Raw genomic sequence first — 23,541 nt, 5'->3', positions numbered from 1 at the left:
AATATATGCTCCAGCTGACAGTGTCTTAATTTTCTAATGAGCAAAATAAGTATCTAAAAATGACTATAATCAAGTTAGAACCAAAAGCCAGTAATATGAGAAGTCAGTAGTGTGCTTCATTGGCTATCACTCAAAGACAAAACACATCAATATCAGTTCTTTTTTATTTCTGACCTTCTTGGAAGGAATATCCAATTTATTGCCATGCTGACTTCATTCAGTATAGCCAGAAAGACAATTTGAACAACAGTTCAAATGCACAGATTAGAAAATAGTCAAAAAAAAAATCGAGGTAAGAGGCACATAGCAGGAACACCAAAGAAACAAAGTTTAGACTAATAGCAGAACGGGTCCAAAGGGATGTCAAAAAAGGGAAAACAAATTAAGAAAACAACCTGGTATACAATGAGAACTGAAGGAGACAGAGATGGTCTGTAGAAGAGAAGAAGTGTTGATAAAAGGAAAGGCAGGTCAAAAAGGAAAACCTGGAGTCTGTAGCACAAAATAACTATATCAGAGGGAAGAAGGTGGTTTTAAAGTAGAAAGAGGAAGAAGAAAAGTATTGCAAATAAAATCAAGAATGACAGGGAGAATCCAAATATATGTTGGGAGGAGGAGGAGGAGGAGGAGGAGAAGGAGAAGAAGGGAGACGGCAGGGAAAACAGAGAGGACCAGAGAATAACAACATCAACATCAACATCAAGCCATTGTCAGCCATGAAACATTTAACAAGTGTAATCTAACTTCTACTGAATAAGAAAAATGTCTTCAGTACAACTTTCTACATTTTTAACTTTTTAACACTTTTTAACAATAACTGGTTTTATAGTGTACTTTCCACTCCTGCTATTCTTTCTTATTTTCCTTACTAAGATTAATTTTGTGTGAAGCTTTCTTTTCTTTTTATTGCATTATCTAATTTCATTGCATCTAACTAATTTAACAATGAACTATACTACTGCCATATTCCTGGGCTATTAGTCCTGCTTTATAGCCCCAATAATGACACTGAAACTTTTTATATCTATAGTGGTCAAAATCCAAAGGGAAACACAGAAACTGCCACACTGAATTCTCTACTGTTTCTCCAACTGAAAAAGCAGCTGTGTGTTTAGGCAGAAGAGCTTCTCAGTATGGAAAATGTGTCAGCAGATGAGCTCAGTTCCTGATTTCCCCTTGAAAAAGCTCTCTCCCCAAATAAAAACTGCTTCCTGAACTTGGTGAAATTTAAGAGATTCTCTGGGGGCACATTCTGTCTATATAAAACTTAGGAAAAAAGGGTGCCTGTGCACCCCTTCAGATCTCTGCTATTATATACACACACATAAATCACAAATGCTGTAGTCTAGTGTTAATCAAGATTGTAATTCTCATTTACGTTAAAAAGTGCTTTAACATAACATGACCATGACAACAAAAACAAAGAAAATATAACCGGATAAAAGGGTTTCAGAAACCAAAATATTTAAGCCATTCTGCTCATGGAACTATTCTTCAAAAGAAAAAAGTTTTTCGTTACCAATTGTTGGTGTCGTAGCTGCACTCAAGGAATTGGTAGATGATATGGAAGAGGTGCTTTCAGCACGTGCTAAAGGTGCTATCGGAGGAGGGCTGGATGAGTGAACTGGAGGGCTAAAAGGTCTAGACTGTAGACAAACATAAACAAGATTAAAAATACACACAGTGCATTTCTGAACATCAACACAGATAAGAATACATATAACCGCACATGCTCTCTTAGGCCTGTGGTACACCAACAATTAATCAAGACACACTGAGTAGATATACAGACCCATTGATTTCTAAGCTGCTATTCAATTATTACTACCCCAGTTGCATGACCAAAGGTTTCACTGAGCTCTTTAATACACATAATCTATATCTGAAGTGGAGATGAGGAACATGTTGCAGAATGTAACAACTGGGGGATGCATTTGAAATTGCAAAAACTGTGGTGCAAGTGAAATAGTTCACAGGTGAAAAACTAAACAATTGTTCAAACAAAATCAATGGATTAATTTCAGTACGGGAATCCACACTAGTGGATTTCTTCTCAGAAATCTCAATATACATAGGGTTGTTTCAGATGTTTTCCTTATACAGCAAGCATGGCTGTGTAAGAACATATGAAAACAGCATGTGGACAGTCATGGATGGTGATAGTAAAAAGTCTATGTGAATATATGCTGGGAATCTGTGATTGGCTGTTACCTCTCAAGATTGTTTACACACAGTAGAAGGTACATCTACAGTTGTCACATAACAGGAACTACAAACAATATTTACCCTTTTCCTGACAGAAAAGTACTTTCCATATAGAAAAGTGTAAAATTTGAAGCAGGCCTTTGGTGTGCTTAAGTACGTACAAGTCCATGCATTTCAGGAGATGTGAAAAGGTACATGCCATTACTGGTATCTGACAATTTCAGATTAATTGATGTGTATCTGCTTTTGAACATGGTTTTCTTGACATATGCTTTAGAATGCAATTTCAAATGTGGACTTTCCATAATAGTCTGCTGTTTTATTGTCATCAAGAGAGTTTCTTTGTATGATTTCAAATAAAGGGGGGAATCAAACATCAGTTAGGGACAAGGCAAAAGTCATTTGTTCTGAATTTTTTTCATCTCTATTTATCTGTACCATGCTGGACAGAAGACATGCTGATTCAATTTAATTAGCGATTATGAAAAAGCTAAACCTACCACATCAACTCCAGGTTTCCCTGGAGGCAATTTTGGACGAGATGGGGGTCTAGGCGGAGGAGGTGGGGGAGTAGGGCTGCTGCAAGATGCCAGTGGGGTTGCAGGTCGAGCAGGAGATGATGAACCTGAAATACACACATACTATAAATATGGTGTTGAGCTGTCCGCACCATAGTTCCCCCCCCCCTTGATCAAACCACCTCAACATAGAGCAGGCCATGAAGCAAACAACTGCCCAAACAGCTTTTGACTTATGCTGGCACAATTGATGTGTAGATGGGAATTGGATAAGGTCAGAAAGTTGCTAAGTGAAGAAGTTACAACAAAGAAAAGATTTTTCTCTGCTATTATGCCAATAGTTTTCACATGCATTTGACAATGAAGACATTATGACTGCAGTTCCTGTATTACTCCTTCATAAACCTCATTAACCTAAATGAGGAAGCAGCACTTGGTGAACTGCATCCACTTTAGATGAAAGATGGTTGCTAAAAATGTCAAAATATTGTTCTTTCTTGGGCATCCCTAGAATTTACACATTCCTCATTATCCTCTTGCTACAAAGCATAATGTGTTCTTGTTACGCAAATGTAACTGGTGCTACACAATAGAAAGCTATGATGTAACAATGGAATATCCCTTGACTCTTAGTGGACAATGGTGCACAAAGAAATAAATCTTGCACAGTTCTTTTCACGTGATTGTAATTGTAAGATGCTAGCCAATAAAATAATAACTAACAGAATTACAATGGTAAAAGACTGATGCTAAAATGACCTGGAATGCAGGTATTTAAGAAATTGAAAAATTATCTCCCTTCCAAAGTGTATAATAAATGTTCCATATCATCACTGATGACTATTGAACAAAAAGCAGTTTAAACAACAACAAAAGGGGGGAACATTTAAATTGCCTGAGTGACATGCTGATGTAAATACAGTTATTGACACATATCAAAATACAGTTCAGCAATTCCACAGCAATGTATATAATATACTATGCAAAAACAGCATAGAAGATTTTTCTAAATGTAATTGTGAGGAGGTAACAAAAGAAACTGACTGAACAGGACTACTGGGTAAGGGTTGAGTTACCTGTCCAGGTTAACTTCAGTGGCATCTGAGCTACAACAGCGCTGCTCCTTCACACCTGCTTGGTAATGCCAAAAGTCTGGTGTCACAGGAGGAATTCTTGCTGTGTCTCCTTCCCATTCTAGCACTATTCTTCCTGGAAACTGGAACAATAGTAGCGTGGGAAGGATCCACAGCATGTACTCCTTGTACATACTGTGAACATATGACAGACATTGCTGAGGAACACAGGAAGGAACTACGCTGCAGTGGCTGTCGTGCTGCTAAAGGAAGCATTTTTTTAAAAATTGCTGTAAACCTTCCTCCATTTGAGCATGCTGGAGTATGGTATTTTGTACATGTCCTCCCTCCCAAGATCAAAATAACAGATATCTGTGTAAAGTAAATGACAAAGCCATATTCCAAATGAAAAAAGAAATGGGAATATATTCTATTTTCAAACAGATCACAAATCCCTCACACTTTTCACAGTTACTAAAACCAGTCAGTCCTTTAAAGTTAAACAAGACATTTTACATCCAAGTTGTGCATGGGTTGGTTTTGTTATATTAGCATTACAGTGCTATTCATAAACACTTACTGATTACATGCTGCATGCAATCAGTGTAACACACACGTAAAATGCACAGCTATCAGAAGATGATGCATGGAGCTTTAAAAAATATAGTGCTAAAGATGATTATGAAATGATGTTGCATTTGCTCAAGGTAAAGTCTTGGAAAAGCTTTGGCCATTTAAAACCTTACTTATTGACACAGGGAAAACAGCATACTGCTCAAGTGCCAAATTCTGTGCATTCAAACTACTATTTTTCTGCCTCATTAAAACATAAAAACCCAATTGTACTAAATGTCTAGCACACAAATATTAATCCCAGATTACTGAATGACTTTGAGATTTAATAAATTAGAGCAAAAAAGATTTTGAACTGCAAAGCGCTGAAGCTATTAGTAATAAAAACATGATTTTAACTAATTATGGCAAATCTTGCCTCACAAAGCTACCAGAATCCTGTCCTATGAAAATAGTGAAACAGATGGAATCTTGGAGCTTGGCTGTCATCTCAGTGATCAACTAAAAGAGGGCTTTTTATTACAGATACACCACTAGAGCTCTACATCTAGGAGCTGTTCCAAAGTGTCGCAGATATCTTCTTTTTTTTTAAAAAAGATCTATTTTCTAGGGTAGACATTATAGTGCCTTTTCAACTGGCAACAAATTCAAGATTAACTAAATGATCATTAATTTCAGCTGTACTTATTACTATAATGTAGCACCATAAATGTAGAAAAACTAGGAGCCCAGTTCTAGGTCTGATGTTGAGGTTGAAGATTATTTTTAGTGAAGCCACAACTGTGGGAATACTACCCTTAAAACTGTTTCAAAATATTCCCACACTTGTGGCCTCACTAAAAATAATCTTCTTCAACCTCAACATCAAATGTAGAACTGGGCTAAATTAGTGCTCATGTGTTGCCAGTGGAAAAGGCACTATTTTGAAAGTCAACTCTAATCAAGTAGTAGTTTTGGTGATAGTTGAGACCATTCCTTTCTTACCAGTTGTTAAGCAAATGTGATCAGCTTTCAATTTGAGCTCTACTAAAAAGTTCAACGTACTTGCTCAAGATTAGGTCTCATTATTCTTGCCTAAAATGTGCAGAATTTTGAGGACTTTTGTTCCAATTCAGCAACAGCAGCCCATACCTGGAAATAATTTTCCACATAATGACCTGCTGTGGTGACTGCACACACAAGCACATCTGTCGCACATTTGGAAACTTGTCTGCATACCTATTTTAGAAGGATACACCCACTGAAACTCCAAAAAAGCAGGGTTTATGAGAGTTTTTAAAGTTAGGCAGGGAATGCGCCCTGGGAAAGAAAGGGTTTGTGTACATGTGCATGCCTGGATCATTCTAGGCACCCTCTTCTCCTTAACTGGATTTATCACCAAGTTCTCTATCGAAAGGGCTGCTAAATTATCTCTTCAGTCTCAACTGTTCTGTGAGAGCTGCGTGCACAGTAAATAATGCACAGCCTCTCTTTTGTACTACCACTATTTGAATAGGAACCCAAGACTTTCATAAAACAGATATTGTTAAAATTTTACAGCTAATTCATCACATGCACTTCACATTTCAAGTTGAGTTACTGATTGGGCAATCCTATTCATGTCTCCCCAGAAGTAAATCCTATTGATTGCAATAGAACTTACTTCTAGCTAAGTTTGTACAGGATTGCAGCCCTAACATGAACCAACTATCAAACTTTTAGAAAACACACAAGGAGTGTGAGGACTAGAAGAATCTTTTTTCTAAATTAATTTAAGTGAACTTTAACAAATACTCATAAAAAACTAACAAATCAGCTCATGCAAGGTTTCACTTTAATTTTTTTAAAATGGTTTAACTAAAAAATGAATTTCTCAGAAGCTAGGTTATGTCACAGTGTCGCTGCTGTTCATCATACATAATGGCTTATCTATTCCCCTGTACACTCCCAAAGTCTTCTCTAGCAGGTCCCCTAACCCTCCACAGCTGATTTTGAGAGCATGCCGGGGGGGGGGCGGGGAGCTGCAGGGAAGAAGAGAGAAAAGTTCCATTCTGCTAGCACAGATCTCTTGTGCTAGCACAACTGTGGGGAACCTTTGGCCATCCAGATGCTGCTGAACCATAACTCCCACCATCCCCGGCCATTGGCTGTGCTTGCGGGGCTGATGGAAGTTGTCGTTCGCAACATCTGGAGGGCCAAGGCTCCTTTTGCTGTACCTGCACTACGGGAATGTGAGTACTGGATACCAGATAGTACTTATTCACAGTACTTCAGTTTATAGGGATGATTAGCCTTAAACAAATTCAGTGGTCACATCAGGGACATAACTATGCAATTCCTTCCCTTAGGAAAAGGCAATATATGTTTTTTTAAAAGGGCAGTAAGAGTATTTGTTTTGCTTATTAGAGTAGTGATGGAACAATTTGCAATGGAGGGGGTTTGAAAAGTCTCACATGACTGCAAGTTTCACCCAGACCCCTTCAAATTCAGATCTACCTCAAGATGAAGTTTGTCTCTAACTCTACTGCTAGTCAGCCCTCTCTTCCAGTTTCCCTCCCCAAGCAAAACCAAGCAAACAATAAAGAACATCCCCCTTTTGCTTGAGAAGGGAGAGGATGTCAGGAGTAGCTGGGAGGGCTTGCTTGAGACAGAAGAGACTTTTCTAGCCTCTCCTTAACTTGAAAAGACCTGTCATTCCTAAAAACCCAGGCTCCCCAGCATGGCCAGGAAACAGTTGCCAATTAAGTAGAAACTTGAAACACCCTTTCTCACTCTGGAGGAGCAGTCCCATTCACCAGTTGGAGTTCATATGATTCACCTGTTTGTTTTCTTTTCTAAATTGTCCTCAACAATATTAGTAAAAAATATTGTTGCTTTAAAAAAAACAAAAAACCAACCCCCCAAAAGATTCTTGAGATGGGTTGAGGGGAGGTTGCCTGTCACAAATTAGAAGGCTGTGGTGGTAATTATAACAGAATGGCCACTGGCAGCTATGTCCAGCCTTAGTGACAAACTAAAAGTAATACTAAGCATGCCACTTGAAGTTGTGTGGTGTGTGCTTAAAATGTTAATAGCTGCTGCAAGGAAGTAACAATTATCGGGACTGTGGCATGCAGAGAGGAGAGATTTAAACCCTTTCCTTCTCCACTGCAGTTCCAATGAAAATCAATCCCAGAAGAGAAACTTTCATGGGTGCTAATGGGAGGTCTTTCCCACATCATCATGCTAACAGCAGTTTTAGGGAGATGGTGAGAAAAGGATTAAACCCTTTCTCCATAAGACATGGAAAAAATTGATTCCTCCCACATACATGCTGCTATTAACAGTAAAAACTCCAAACCCAAATACAAATTGAAGTGACTTATTTAGGGTCCCATTTGGTTTGGACCTTGGATTTTATGGAGGACAGTGCTGCTGCACCTTTAATAGTTGTGCAGAAGAGGGAATTTCAGGAAGTACAGCTTGCATGACACATAACTTAATTTCTGTCTGTAATAGTTGAGAATCTTACATTTCTGAACTACAGTTTGCTTTCTCTATCCACTTCCAAGTCTTCTCTTTAAAACAGAAAAGTGGGGAAACGAAGTTCCTTTGAAAAGCAACATGGGAACTAAAATGGTCTTTGACAATATCCGCTATTGCTTCTTGGGTCACTGTTACAATGTGAGGTAGGTTAGGTTGAGAGACAGTGACTGGCCCAAGGTCACCCAATGAGCCTCATGGCTGATTGGGAATTTGAACCCTGGTATCCTGGGTCATAGTCAAACACTCTAACCATTACACCACACAGGCTCATAAGGAGAACCTGCTGAATCAGGCCAATGGAGCATCTAGTTCAGCATTCTGTTCTCGCAGTGGCCAACCAGATGCCTAGGTGAAGTCTGCAAGCAGGACCAGAGCAAGAGCACTCTCCCTACTTGTGATTCCCAGCAACTGGCATTCAGAGGCATATTGCTCTGACAACAGAGCTAGAACATAGCCATCTTGGCTAGTAGTCACTGATAGCTTTATCTTCCATGAATTTGTCTAATTTGAATTTGTCTCTTTTAAAGCCATCCAACTACTTTTGTTGTGAAGCTTGCCTTCTTCTCACTCCTCCACTGATCTAATTCGAAAGCCCGGATGGGAGATGAGGAGAGACTTCTTTTTAGATATTTTAACGTTCAGTATTGATTTGGATCTGCTGAAAGTTATGGTTCCCAAAAGAAGCGTGGGAAGAATGTGCAAAGATAGCATGAGATCCTTCCCATCAACAACCAGCTGACACACAGTACTTCCCTCATATTGCCCACAGATTGCACCATTCCTGAATCAGAAGTGTAAGAATGCCTATAAAAGCTTCACCAGTTGTCTGGGGAAGGTAAACAAGAGTCTATGGTTCCTTGGCAAAAAGGAATATCTTTGGTCATCACTTCCTCCTGGAGAAAAAACAAGGAGCTGCCTTTTCCTTGCTGGGCAGAAATTAAGCATGGCTACATAATGGGAGAGGACAGAGTTTCAGCTAGTTGTTTTCTTCCTTAGGAAGTTTTATAAATTTACCTTAAACTTCTCAATTAAGGTAATAGCTTTTCCACCTGTGTCTGGTATTAAAGACATTGAGCTCCCCTGTAACACCAGACATTCAGCAATGGCAGGGAAAGAACACAGAGTATCAAGGGTTCAAGGTTAAATTGGACCACATGAGCACAGAATAAAAAGAAAAAAGAAGCCACGGGGCACAGTACAATCAAACAAAGGGAATGACTGATGCTTAAAAGCCAACCAACTAAGATTAGCTAAAAAGGTTGTGTGTTCACACGGCAGCATTCATGGCCACACTGAAGCACACTCAAAGCTGTTTAGACATACCACTGGTGCTTCCTGTGCCACCGCCAGAGCTGGGTCCGGGTGATGACACCACTGTTCTGTAGGTAGGTGGTGGAGGGGGAGGTGGTGTTGCTCTCTGTCCCACCCCAAAATCTTTAGGAGATGCTGCTGATGCTAAGTTATCATCTTTAACGTGGGTCTGCTCAGAAACTTTCTTCTGAACCTCTTCTAAATTGAGTGGAGATGGAACACTGCGAGAGGTTTCAGCCTCTGGAGGCTCATCTGAGGTTTCTGATGCCACAGGTGGGGACACAACTTTTTCCCTTGAAGTCACCTCTGGAGTTACGTTTTCCAGGGACAGATCAGAAAAACTGATCCACTTATCCTCCGTGTCAGCAGCAACAGACTTGGGGGATAATACTGGGCCAAAAATGGTGTCCAAGTCATTGATTGATGGTAGTTTGTCACTTTTGACCTCTGTTGCTGTCTGGTCATTTCCTGTGGTCAAAGTAGTTGATTTTAAACTTTAACATCAACTTGTACAGCTAAGTTGCACTAATGTTCTACTTACATATGGGGCTTTTAAAATCAGCTACATTCTAGCACAGACACTTTAACAACATATTTTTAAGGTGCTATTGGGAATATAATTCACATGCACAAATATCCACATAACAGGGGTATCGCATTTGTATGATTTCTTTTAAAAAAGTACATTCCATGTTGATCAGCATGTGAAGCATACTGCCTACATATCTTGTTCATATAAATACATCCAAATGGAGTACACTACTATCTAGGAATAATGCTTGGACAACTCAGTCAACATACTGACTTTATTAGTAAATACTACAAGCAAAAATGGTAAACTGACATTTAAACATGCTGACTCGCATGTAGATATGTATGCTTGTGCTGTGCAGTGTACACTGTGGCACTATTTTAGCATAACCAAAGGCTCAGTTCTTGAGCTGAGCAATCATTATTATCTGTTACATCTGGGCAAATGTACAGGCTTATTAATGGAAAGGAAACAGATTTTAATTTTTTCCCCTTCTCTGCCTCTTGCTGAAAATCATCAGAGCTGGGAGGCATTTTGTAGATGAAAAACTGCTATATAAATGATAAATAAAGAGTGTATTGTAAGCTTTGCTTTATTTTGGAGCATCTGATTCTGAAAGCACCAGGCACGATAGAGAAACTTCCCCTTCTCTTCTATGCCCAACGTTCAATATATGTGTTCTGTCCAGTGATTAAGTGCTGACTGGATGCTATCCCACTCTCCACCCTTCCAAAAAAGTTACGTGAATTTAAGTCCCACTGAAATCAGTAGGCTTTAAGCATGCTTGTTTTTTTTGTTCTGGATAACATCCAGTGGTCATAATTTCGCAGTTCTAACTGCACACTATGCATATATAATGGGGATGCTTGTGTGAACATAGAGATACATTCTTTCCATAGAAAGGAGTAGGAATTATCTGCAAGCTCTGGAACACAGCTAATGTTTTTACTGTTCTTTGACCTACAACCACTGAATGGGTACCTTGTAATTTATATACATATGACTGTCATCTCTTTGGTGCAAAAATGAAGCATGCAGCTACAATTCAGTAAAACTGTATACTGAACTTTTATCTATAAATTCCCAATACAAGGAGTATGGGAAAATTGCAGTTCACATCATATTGTCATAGAAAAAACACTTTATTTTACAAATTAATATAAGGTTTGTTAATAAGAAAAAATCTTATTTCCTTAATGTCCTGAACATGATTCACATAAAATGTGCAACAAGGAAGACCCAGGAAATAAATGATCACACATGGATGTGCAGTCCATTTGATAAATGTTACTATTTGCATGTATGCATTATATTCACCCAGCATTGACATGGGGTAGGGGATGGGGAATAGCAGCATTTATAGGAATAAAATAATGCTAAATAAAGGACACAAATTCAAAAATATTTTAGAGAAATACTGTTAAAACATCAGGTTTGCATGCACTGTACAAGATAACATTTATGTCCCATACTATGCTTTTCTTTTCAGAAGCCATATTTGCATTTTCTTATTTGAACAAAAGCCAGACTTACACATTTAATTCAAAGCAATGCACTCCCATTGTTTACAAGTGGAATCATACAGCTGGCAATGTTGACTTGCAAAATGAACTATATGCTTATAAGCACCTGATTTCTCATTTCTATGTGACACAATTACTTGGATCCTGAGTTTCCTTTCAAGAGTTCACACTCGGAGAACAGCTTCCTGCCTCATTTCCCTCTCCTGTGTCTCTGCTCCTGGTGATTGGGGGAGGTTTGGGAATCATGTGGGAAATGGCACAGGGGGCTGCTGATGGAAGGGAAGGTGGCAGAAATCACTCCCACCCTGGCATGGCGTAACTTAGGATCCAAGCTATGATCTTTTCCTTCATTTTAACTACATTTAGTCATAATTCTGTACGAACTCCATAATTCCAAGGTTTTATTTTACATCTACAACTACAACAATCCTGCAGATATCAACAGAAACCCTGAATATTAAAATTCATGACAGACTCGGCTCATTAAAGTTCCCCAACTTCTTTTCATGCCCAGACTGGGTCTAACACAAATTAATAGTCTGCTGACAACATTACTGGCAAATTGTTCACACAAAATGTTATTATAGCCATATTTTTGTGGAAAACCTGTTCAATATCTGAATACAACGAAAACAACAAAAATAATAATTGAATATAATTTCAAAATCTCAAGGGGTTTAGCAAAAACAATTATGTACTAGGGCTTGCACTTTTTTTGCTAAAGAAGGAAAATCTGCTATGATATCTGAAGGCAGATGGAAATATGTGCATGGGCATCATGTGTGCATGAATTGCATTGAATTATATTATTATTATTAAGATACGATTACAAGGTTTCATATTTACAGTTCATAGTATATGCTGTATAGAAACATAGTTATTTTGCAGTATAATGGGGATCTTAAACATCTAGAAGTCATTTGTGTAAAATGTACTTACCTACTCCAACTGTTAAAGGAGAACTAGTGCGTGGAGGTGTAGCTGGAATATTCTTAGGTGGAAGTGGTGGGGGTGCTGTAAGACAGATAGAATTTTCAGTAAATAATAGACAAAGCTTATAAAACAATTCACTCATATTCAGACAGTCAATCAAGATATGGTTGAGATCCAGAATGTTCATTCCACAAGCAGAAGGCATTTCCCTCAATTTTTGCCAATTCCTCCTGTTGCTGCACCACCACCCCCAGACCATATTCCATGCTATTCTGGAGAACCTTGAACCCAGAGAAATGGCCTTTTGGTGGGAGTGCAAGGGGCAGCAATGAGAGGGGGGAAAGGTTATCCTGTTGTGTGAGCGGGCTTCAGTTTGTGCTCCTATGTATCCAGCACAATAACTCCATAAAACGAACTGCTGCACAAACCAATCCCTAACCTTCAGAGATGTATTCTAAAGATATTAGAAAAGTAACAGGTAGAAGAAAAAGAAGTTGTTTTCCTTTCTTCTGAAGTCAAAAGGCATTCTACTACTAATATGAAGCAACTCAAGATCCTCACTAATGAAGTCAACCTGACTTACATGCCATAAAGTAGTTACTCTATTTGTTTATAGACTTTTTAGGGTTTTGCAGACAGCATGAGAGAGAAAAAAGGCTTATTTCAATAAATTCTACAAAGAAAATGGCACATTCCCAGTGAATGATAAGACAGTGTTGGCAAAGATAAGGACTACAACTACTGCTATTTTATTGTGTAATATACTTAACAGACTGCTCCGTGAAAGTAGTGATTACAGGTCAATTAATGTCTCATTACCACACAGAAAAGTTTCAGTATTTTGCAGAAACTTCTCTACATTCTTTTCCTTTTAACATTTCCTTGTATCAGCTTTTAAAAATTTTACAGTAAAAGCTCTGTTTCACACGAAAGACTGGGATTACCCACAAGTTAGTAGTACACACTTCACATCCACAAAATGGACCATTGGTCTCACCTGAAGGGTGATTTTCATATGAGTACGGCCCTCACTGCGGGTTATAGCTCCACCTATCTTGAGAAGGCAAGAATGTCTTTGAAGTCAAGACTAGGGGCGTCAGGCCCCTCCCACTCTCCAGTTCATTCTGAACGAGATTGAGATTTCAATAGCGTAGCATTTAGCTAAGTCTTTGGTGTTTGTTTGTGTTTTTGTCTGACAGGGTGTGAAGGTTTTGTCGTTTGTGTGTATCCAAGTGCTTCCCTTCCCTCTGTCTTGTATTTAACACTGTTTGTGTGAAATTCCTGGGGAATTCCCTTGGGGGGGTTCTCCCTTGCCCGGGCCGTTTCTTTCCCCGGCTTTTAGCCTTAGATCTTAGAGAGACCGCGGCTGCGGTTCTCTCTATTTTTAGCGGGAGCTTGCGGCTGCAGCTCTCTGCTTTACCCCTCTTTTGTTTTAGTGCCTTCAGGAGTCACTTTTCCCCTACGAGGCCGTTTGTTTCGCTGCCTTCCCGAGCTCTGCTGCGGCTTTTTGCCTCGCGGACGTCCCTTTAAATTCACTCCGGGAGCTTGCGGCTGCGACTCTCGCCTGGGAGATTTTTCAAGCCCCGGCTGTCGCCCCCAGACTTGTGGCTTTAAGTTCTCGCTGCGATAGTCTCTGTAGTCGTCGTCGGCGGCAGCTTCCTCTACCGCTCCTTAGCTGCTACGGTGCCTCATTAAAGAGCCGCGATTACGCCTTTCAGCCACCGACTATCGCAAGCTCATGAGACTGTGCTAGACAGTTTTTCTGTCAGTTTCGTTGTCGCCCCTCAGTGTCCGCCATTACTCCTCCGCCATTTTGAGTGTTACTTTTCCCGCTCCGTTACGGGTGCCATTTTGTTTGTCCCGTTCTTTTCCCACCCTTTTTGTTTAGACTTTCCTGCACTACATAAAGGGGGATTTTTTACCTTGAGAAAGCTTTTCTTGTATGTGAGTTATAGATAGGACTACTTAGCTCTACAAGAGTTCCTCTCTCACCTGGCTTCTACTACTGCCTATTGCAACAACTGACTCTCGGCAGCTATTGAACGTCAATGGCTTCATCAAGGCTGTGACTGTGCTCCAACCTATTTGAACTGCAAAGAGGAGGAATCACTCGTGGCTGAGCAGGCGGCTCATACGGCAGCACACTTTTTGAACTGGACAATCTGCCCCCTTTTGGCCGTGTCACAGCCAGTTGCTACTGTACTAAACACAACTTAGTTGAACTGTACATTCTGCCCCCTCTGTGGCCGTGTACCAGGGCGATCTACACTGTACATTCTGCCCCCTCTGTGGCCGTGTACCAAGCCTGAAATATAGTCTGCATTATTCTGACACTATTACCATCGTACATTCTGCCCCCTCTGTGGCCGTGTACCAAGCCTGAAGTATAGTCTGCATTATTTTGACGCTGTTACCATCGTACATTCTGCCCCCTCTGTGGCCGTGTACTTTTTGACTGGAGAAGGAACAACTGTCCCTCCTCTTCCCAGAGAAAATGTGCCTGATGCACACACAGGAGAAGATTGGCAAAATCCCATGTAAATTTACATTTAAAATGTGGTTACAAAGTTGACCATACTATGCTGCAGTACAGTTATGAGAGAATGCTAAGGAATGCCTTTATAACACACAAGAAAAAGTGGAATTTACAGTGTTCTGATGTATAACTATAAAAGATTAATTCATCACCTTTTTAAATGAAATAGCAGGTAATCCAAATTCATAGAAAATGCCAAAAGAAAATTACAGGGGAATGAATCTGTTTCCAGTCAGTCACTTTCACATGTTTTCATTCATAATTCCATTCTGTTCCTTTTCTGCACTGATATGCAAGTTCTTAAAGTAATATTTTCTCTCAAAGTATGTATTTAAACCTGTATTTTGATATGTTTAAACTGCAGAGAACTGCTGAGGAGTGCAAAACATGGTGGACAGTGAAGTTCCAATCTGCACATTAGACCAAGAGGTGCAGATCAGGCCATTTCATATAGGAATGAGCTAAGATCAAATTCCTCAAGCATCCCTAAAAAAACCTGGCAGATAAAATGATGCTGTGGTTCTGCCAAGTTGCAAGCTAAATGAATGCTTGAGGATGCTGTCACATTGCCCAAACTGGCTCAGAATTATTTCAGGATGTGACTTCTTTTCACTCTAAGTTGGTGTGGGCAACCCACGACTCACTGGCTGCATGCAACTCTTGGAGGCTTTCAGCGTGGCCTTCCATGGTTGCCCAAGCCACCCCGATTCCTTGACTGTGAAGCACAATTATGTTGGGGAGGAAAGTGCAGGGGCCAACCCTGTGCACCTTGCTTCCCATGTAAAAAATGTAAATTGCACTCACCCTAGACTGCCAAATAGCTGCTTGGTGGGCTGGGGAAGCACAATTGTGTTGGGGAGGAAGTTGCATGGGGTTGCTCCTCCTCACACACCATCCTCTCCAGATAAATTGCATGTGTATGTGTGTGTAAGAGTGTGTGAGCCTCTCCATCTCTCCGCCTGCCGATCAATTGCTACATGTGACCCCTGGAGGCAAAAAGTTTGCCCACCCCTATAATACAGCATAGGTGAAAATCTTCCCTCACCTTCCTTGATCACCATTATGATATAGGAGCACATGTTGCAGAGTCTCAGAACCAGATATTGCCTGCATTTTGTTGTGTTCTGATATTGCATGGGATGACAACTTTTTGCCTTCAGTGTCCAGAGTGAATTGCATGTTTTAAAATGTTTTAAACGGTGTTGTAACTTTTATTCTGCTTTTTCACAGCCACAAATCAAACTTTTGCTTCTTATTAGGACCTCATGTATTTATAACATGCTGTGGTGGTTGCTAGGTGACTGTCTTTCAGATAAGGAGTCAGGTTTAGCTTTGCAAAATGAGATCCCAAAGAAGAGACTTTTCTCTCCAGGGACTAAGAAATGTCTCTTTGCCTATTCTGAAAGCTGGTTTTCCAATGCATAATTCAACTAATATCTCTTTGTTTCCATGACAGTATTAATGAGCAATAATCCTCAACAGTATTACTTCCATCTCATGTTTCAATGTCTTCTAGTGAAAAACAAAATGAACCCCCCCCTACACACACAATTTTTCAAATAGGAGATGCCTCAACTTACTTCCAGATGGAAAAGGTCGTGGTGAATTTGGAGATTCTACACTTGGATTTGCTGGCTGCACAGAACCCCAGACCTCAGGCTGATCTATGGAAGCTGAAGCCACAGATATATAAAATGATGCATGCAAATCTAGAAGTAACGTGAGAACTTAATTCCAAAGAGAGCTTCTTGTCAGCAGTATCAGTTGAATCAAACACTGAACTGTAGGAGCTACATGATATAGGATGATAGGAGGAAAATGAGGACAGTCTGTAAGGGAAATGTATAAAAATATGGAAATTTCTGAAATGAACTGTTAATTCTTTTTTTAAAAACCCACAGACTAATCTCAGTGCTGGGAAATGTATATACACCCCAAATCCATGAATACCATGCTAAGTATCTTTCACCCTGGGCATATACACTGGAAATCTGATACAGAGAGCAATGGCTTCCTGGTGCCTGCAACCAATGTGGAAGAGACATTCACACTGGTCATTCATACAGTACACAGGATAATTGCTTTTGCTGACATCAAGATTCCCATAAATTATAATGCAGTTGAAGATGTCATATCCAAAAAAAGCTTTAGAGTGAAACCTAAACTGCAACAAGTATTCCACTGATTCAGTGCTGGGTTAGGATCAACATAACATAGATTTTCCAGCAGGTCCGGGACACATTCTCACCTTCGGTGGGCCTGACTATATTTTTCTGGGTCACATGTAGAGAAGGAAAGATCTGTCAATTTTGGTTCTCTCAGTTTTTCATTTTTCCAATCTTAATTAAATTCAGTTCTCCACATTTCTGCAGCAATTTGTGATATTGTTTCTAAAAATTCCACATGAAAATTATCCAGCATTTTAGTGCAAATTTTTCCAAATAAACACATTTTTGTAGGCAGTTTTGACAAAGCTACATTTTTGCAAGCACCTTTTTGTCATACAATGCATTTTTGAGTGTTATTTTCATTCATATATTAATTTTTATGCACATTTTCACCTAACGTATGAATTTTTGTAAACATTGTTCAGTGAACTGCATTGCAAAATTCAAATAAATGCAAATTTCAAAGGATGGCTATGTTTTGGTTCTCATATTGTTTCAAAAAGTGCAAATTTGATAGATTCAGTTTGAAATGCAAACTGAATTGAATTTCTCACTGATCCCTAAGTCACATATAATAGGTATGGAGCAATGCAGCTAGCTCTTGGCTAAGGCCAGAAATGGGAAAGGCTAAGAAGCACTGTTAGGAAGTTTCAAGGAGATTGGAAGGGGTCTTAGATCACCCCACACCTAGGCTAGGGACAAGATACCCTCGGCACTACCTACTTCAGAGAGTAGAAAAGGAAACATTCAAGACATCTTAGTTGCTTCTTGTTTGGGGATTTGTACCATGTGGTTACCTAGCAATCACTAAGCACTTCCTTCCCCTTTTTTCCTTGTGGCAGATTTCGTGAGTGCACACACATGTCCACAAACTGACTTGTGTTAAGAGACAAACAGTTCCGCAGCTTTGTATTTATGTTACTCTGAATCTGTAACCCATCCCACTTCAGCAGATTCAGGCACGTAACAACATATGAAAAAATGGATGTAAAACAAAGTAAACAAAATGTCTTCTAATTATTTCAGACACAGAAATCTACATAAATACAATTAACTGGTGGTACCTACCTTCCAACTTCTCTTCATCAAATGCAGACTCTAGGGGTGGACCAAATAGTGGTGCTAGCACTGCAGAATCTTCTGGGGCTTTTTTGCTGTAGCGCAATACAGACACTGAATGATAATTACTCACAAGCACCTTTTATTCAATAGAAATGACAGGCAGATTTGACTTTTTCAGCAGGGGTGGGGAACCATTTTCATTCCAAGGCCAGCATTACCTCAATAGCAACCTTTTGGGGGCCGCATTGTGATGGTAGGCAGGGCCAAAGGCAAAAATGGGGGCAACAACTGATGTGACTCTTATCTTATATAGGAGGCTACATTCTGGCTATGCAAAAGACAGGGGCCTTAACATACACACATCTCTCCATCCAGGCAAGCAAGTGGCTTTATCACAGCTAGCAGCCAGGCAAAAGCACTTGAGGGGGACATGGAGCAGGGCCAGTGAGGAATGTGGCCTGGGGAGAAGGTAAACATGTCTTGGTCTGATAAAAGGTAGCAAAATCATTCATCAGTAAACCTACCAATGATTCTATTCAAGAATATTTCTCTAGAGAAAACTTCCAGTTGTTTTGGACTGCATTTCCCAACCATTCTTAGTTTTGTTCTAACATTTCTGAAAGAATCATGCCTTCATCTCACTATTAGATTCGTATAGTAAGTTCACACTCTGAAACAACTGATGGGAGGGAGTTCGGTCCAGCTTTGTAATAACTGAAAGCAAGAGGGCTTATTCTGCTGATACTAAAGATTCTATTGTGGAATTTTGCTTCAGAAGGAAAACAGAGTGTCAGTTTGAATTCAGAGGTTCAGGGATGAGAGATAGGAATTCCTAAGCCAGAATGAGAGGCTATGGAGCATGTACACTGTTTGGGGTACAAGGTTCCCACACCTTTCATGGCTCGAGTGAATTGTTTTATAGTATAAAGTTTACACTAACCTTAGCAGCTCTGGAGTAGGGGTTGAACGCCTGGGCCTTGCTATCTCTTCACCTGGCACATAAAATACAAGTTTAAGGTCAGTTTGTCATAGTGTATTCTAGAAAAACTGTTCACATAACTATTCAATGATGTCAGCACCATCACAGTGTGCCTTCTCTCCAGTCCAATATTACCTGACTATTTCTTCAAACATCCCTTTTTATCACAAAGAAATGTCTGCATTGGCTGATATTTGCATAATTTATATTAAGGTTCTGTAAGCTGCACTAGTACATTTCCCCTTTGTGCTCTATTTGTAGTTTTTAGTGCTTAACTAGTACCTCATGAAAATAGGTACAAACCTCACTATGCTGTCCCTTCCCAGAACAACAGTAATTTGAAACAAATTTCACAATTCATGTCAATCTGACCTTGCATGTCATTATTGTTTCTACCCGCTGCTGGATCTTTTTATCTTTGAATTACTTTTGTCAAATTACTCATGGTGGATCTCTTTATAGTTTGTAACTTGCTAAAAAATATTCTTCATTTGCTGTCTTACAAACATAGAATGTATTTGGTGTTAGATAAGCAACAGATTCACTAATGGGCAAAAAAACTTGCAGTTTAAGAATGTACCTGTAGCCCACAGATATTTCTATCAAACTTTAAAAAGCAGGGAAATTGGGCAGCTATAGTGAATGCACCAGGGGAGCAGGAGACCTGATCTCCTCTCTGAGATATTGTACAGCCCTACAAATTTGTAAAAATGCAAACACAATTTGGGTTGGTCTTTCACAGTCCAATCCACTTGCTGTGTAGTTTGGAAGAATTCAATCATGCTTAGGATAGGTAAAACTGACTATGGGGAGGGAAGCCTGGAGTGGGCAGGGGAGGAGGAAGAAGGAAGAGGGGAGGAGAGGAAGAAGGGAGGAGGAACAGAGAGGAGAGGGGAAGGAGGGGAAAGGCAGGTCTGATCATTTGCATGCTTACTGAGTTCAATGGAATTTACTCCTGTGCAATCATGGCTAGGATAGGTAAACTGACCATGGCGGAGGAGGAAGGGAAGGGGAGAGCAGAGGGAAGGAAGAAGGGGGAGAGGGAAGCAGAAGGACTGGGCGGAGGGGATTGGAAGGGGAGGGGGAGGGCTGAAGGAAGGGGACGGAAGGGGCAAAAGTGAGGTGATGGGAGGGAGGGAGGTGAGGAGGGCAGGTTTGATCATTTGCATACTTATTGAGTTCAGTGGGATTTACTCCTGTGCAATCATGCTTGAAAATGAAATGGACTGCCTTCAACTCGATTCCAACTTATGGCGACCCTATGGATAGGGTTTTCATGGTAAGCGGTATTCAGAGGTGGTTTACCATTGCCTTCCTCTGAGGCTGAGAGGCAGTGACTGGCCCAAGATCACCCAGGTCGTAGTCCTAGGATAGGTAAAACTGACCATGGGGGAGGAGGAGGGGGAGGAGGGGATTGGAAGGGAATGGGGAGGGGAAGGGTGAAGGGAGAGGGAAGGAAGGGGCAAGAGGGAGAGGATAAGAGGGAGGAGGAGGGGAGGTCAGGTTTGATCATTTGCATGCTTTTTGAGTTCAGTGGGATTTACTCCTGTGCAATCATGCTTAGGATAGGTGAAACTGACCTGGGGGAGGGGCAGGGGGAGGAGGAGGGCAGGAAGTGGAGGAGATTGGATGGGTGGGCACTGGGCATTGGGGAATCCCCTGTCCTTCCCAAAAGGAAAACATTGTGAACAGTATCATTCTTTTTCAGGGTTTTTATTCTACAGCAGGCACGTGTAGCCTCCCAAACAAATTTAAACCAAAGCTGTCCCTGGCCACATCCACACTGGACCTTTATTTTACTTTACACAGTCATGGCTTCTCCCAAAGAATCCTGGGAAGTGTAGTTAGTGTAGGGTGCTCAGGGTTGCTAGGAGATGCCCTGTTCCCCTCACAGAGCTTCAATCAGAGCAGCCACTCTGGCCAATGGAGCTCTGTCAGGGGAATAGGAGTCTCCTCTCAGCACCCGTCACAAACTAGACTTCCCAGGATTCTTTGGGGGAAGCCATGACTGTCTCAAGTCAAATCAAAGTCTGGTGTGGGTGTGGCCCCCTGATTAGCCAAGCCCAGCAGCTGTGAATTTAATATTGCAGAATGCGAAAAATCCATGCTGACTATAGTATACAGCCACTCTTGTGGCTGTATAATTCTATGATTTATGCAATTAATTTATTTTCATGTGGTGGACTGTTTTTTAAAATCCTGTTTCAGATATCCTTCATCATTCCAGATATCTAACATCTTGTTATTTTAAGGTCTGATGAACTGTTTCATGCATTCAGCCAATTGCAAACACTCCATATACCTTTTCATTTAAAATGTGTCATCTCCCAAATCTGTTACATTATAAATTCATGCAGAATTTGATAGTAGTGCATGGAACAATTTCCTCCTACTATTTTGAGGACTGTTCCATTAACCATATACAGAATTTAATCTCTCTTAAGAATAAGTTGTAATCATTTTAGAGTGTGAAAATTAAGGAGCAAATTTATGTCATCTTTGAAGATGTCACCTTCCAGAGATATATTGTGTCCCAACAAAATTAAATACATATATATATATACTTACTAGATAAATTCCTTTTAATTGTACCCTAAAATTAAAAACAAAAACTATAATTTAGGACTAGTCTATTTTTAGACACATACATAAATAGCAGACTGATTTAGCTGGAAAGATAAAATAGGAATCAACACTGCTAAAACAAAATATACATTAACTTGGATTCATGCTCTACATTTTGGATATTTGTGTACCCTCTTTAGTGATTCATTTATTCACACCCACAAATATGCACCACTTTTTAAAATAAAAGTATTTATATACCACCCTATCATAAAATATCAGGGTGGTGTACAGCAATATTAAAACATAAAAAAGCAGTACAGAAAAATCATTAAAATGACTGACTACTCAAGAAAATTTTAAACAATTACATAGGCCTGTCGGCACACACTAGATATAAGTGAATAGATGATATGATAAACAATTACAAACGCACTGCCTGAAAATATCAGGTTCTTAAAAGGAAAAAAAATCATTCTATTTTTAATTGCAATGATGTGCCAAACAAACCCTGAGATCTTGCTAAATAATTTGTTTACTGTTCTAGAAGTAGGTAATGTACTCATACATAGTCTCACAAACTTGAACACTGGCTTTTGAATGAAACCAAACATGTTTTCAGGTAGACAGTAGTATTTCAGAAGATATAAAGAAACAATTGCAACAACAAAGACAAACTTCTAAAAGTAGCAGGAAGGTGGGAGACAATGCATGTATTAGCAAAAGGCACATATTCAAGGCGGTATCAGAATGGCTAACAATGTTAGTGTCAGGCAGAAAAATGGCAAGCTTACTGTAGGTTACTAATCCTCATATTGCTGCCATCATCACACACTATTCTTTACTAATGTCATGTTTCCGCAAAATGCATATATTGCCAACATAAGGAGTTTTTCAAGGCAACTCTTTGCAAACATTGCTCCTTTCAAATCACATCGCATGCAATAATATCTCCTCTAGGAGTACTTCTATGCCAGAGGAAGAGGCAGCAACACCAAAATCCAAGGAAGTGAGTTTATCAAGGACTATAGAATTGTTGTTAGCATGGTAGGCAGCAGACTGTTGAAAGAAAATGAAGATGAGAACTGTTTCTTAGCCAGATCTGTCACTGAAATTTTTGGCAAACATCAGCTATTCTACAATCCTCACTAACAAATTCTATGGATATTCCAGGCATGTTTTCCTCCTGTGATACAGTTCATGTTAACTTTCCCCAATAAAACAAACATTGTTTCATCAAATTCTCTTCTGAAGCCAAGACTAAGCTAAGACCCAGTGTCTTTTGCATATTTTTGAGAGATGATGTTACAGTAAGCACATGCATGTATTGTACTCTGGAATAATAAACCCAACTGAGAAAGAACAGACCCTCAAAAGCAAACCAAAGCAAACCCAAGAAAGCTAATCTTGAAAATAGATCAATTCAGTTAACATGAGCTTCTTTTCACTTCCCTCCTTGTTCTTTGCACACATTGGTTTGAAATTTTTCGCAACAGTTATGAGAGTTGGTAGACTGCTTTATCCAAAATGAAGTAATCCTAACCAGAGACCTTGGGATATGTAAAAAGACAGTTTCAAGAGTGGCATGAAACCTGCAGTATGCTTTGCTCCATAACTGTTCTACTACCAAGACTTAAATAAAAGATTAAAGTCTTCTTAAGCAATATATTTCCATTCAGTATTTCTATAAAAACAGGCAATGCTACAGATACCAACACACCCCTGAAAGAACAGTAATTTTTACGCAATTACTTGTAGGTTAGATTAATTTGCTGTATTTGCAGCTCACAAAACTAATTTAAATGAAACCTAGATTACAATCACTTCCAATAATTTCTACTACTGATTTATAACATGAAAAGTCATGCAATTTCTTACCGGGCTGCGCCTCTGTGTTCAGCAAAAAGAGAGAACAGATACCTAGTCAGAGAGTGACAGATCAATAAAAAAAAAGACTTTGGATGATATGAGATCTTCCTCTAGCTTCATAAATAAAAAACTAATTTTCCCAGATTTCCCCATTCCCCAGTTCTGACTGAAGACTTTGAGCCTTTTTGAT

At 39.7% G+C, this 23,541-nt stretch overlaps 1 protein-coding gene across 8 annotated transcripts in view; it reads right to left on the bottom strand.

Annotated features, from left to right (window-relative positions):
• SGIP1 (SH3GL interacting endocytic adaptor 1) overlaps positions 1-23,541 on the bottom strand; it is a 245,368-nt gene that overhangs the window by 68,823 nt on the left and 153,004 nt on the right. For 7 of the 8 annotated variants that reach the window (XM_061633360.1, XM_061633359.1, XM_061633364.1 and 4 more), the window contains 8 exons: positions 21,486-21,510; positions 18,879-18,930; positions 17,945-18,030; positions 16,289-16,381; positions 12,179-12,253; positions 9,197-9,652; positions 2,706-2,830; positions 1,520-1,646 (listed from right to left, as the gene is read on the bottom strand). In XM_061633360.1, coding sequence (XP_061489344.1) covers positions 1,520-1,646; positions 2,706-2,830; positions 9,197-9,652; positions 12,179-12,253; positions 16,289-16,381; positions 17,945-18,030; positions 18,879-18,930; positions 21,486-21,510 — 1,039 coding nt within the window. The remainder of the gene's footprint in view (positions 1-1,519; positions 1,647-2,705; positions 2,831-9,196; positions 9,653-12,178; positions 12,254-16,288; positions 16,382-17,944; positions 18,031-18,878; positions 18,931-21,485; positions 21,511-23,541) is intronic. The other variant, XM_061633363.1, reaches the window with a different exon arrangement.

The sequence above is a fragment of the Rhineura floridana genome, chromosome 6 (genome assembly GCF_030035675.1).
Source record: "Rhineura floridana isolate rRhiFlo1 chromosome 6, rRhiFlo1.hap2, whole genome shotgun sequence".
NCBI lineage: Eukaryota > Metazoa > Chordata > Lepidosauria > Squamata > Rhineuridae > Rhineura > Rhineura floridana.
Note: the sequence above shows the minus strand (reverse complement) of the source record. Positions and strands in the feature narration are given on the sequence as shown.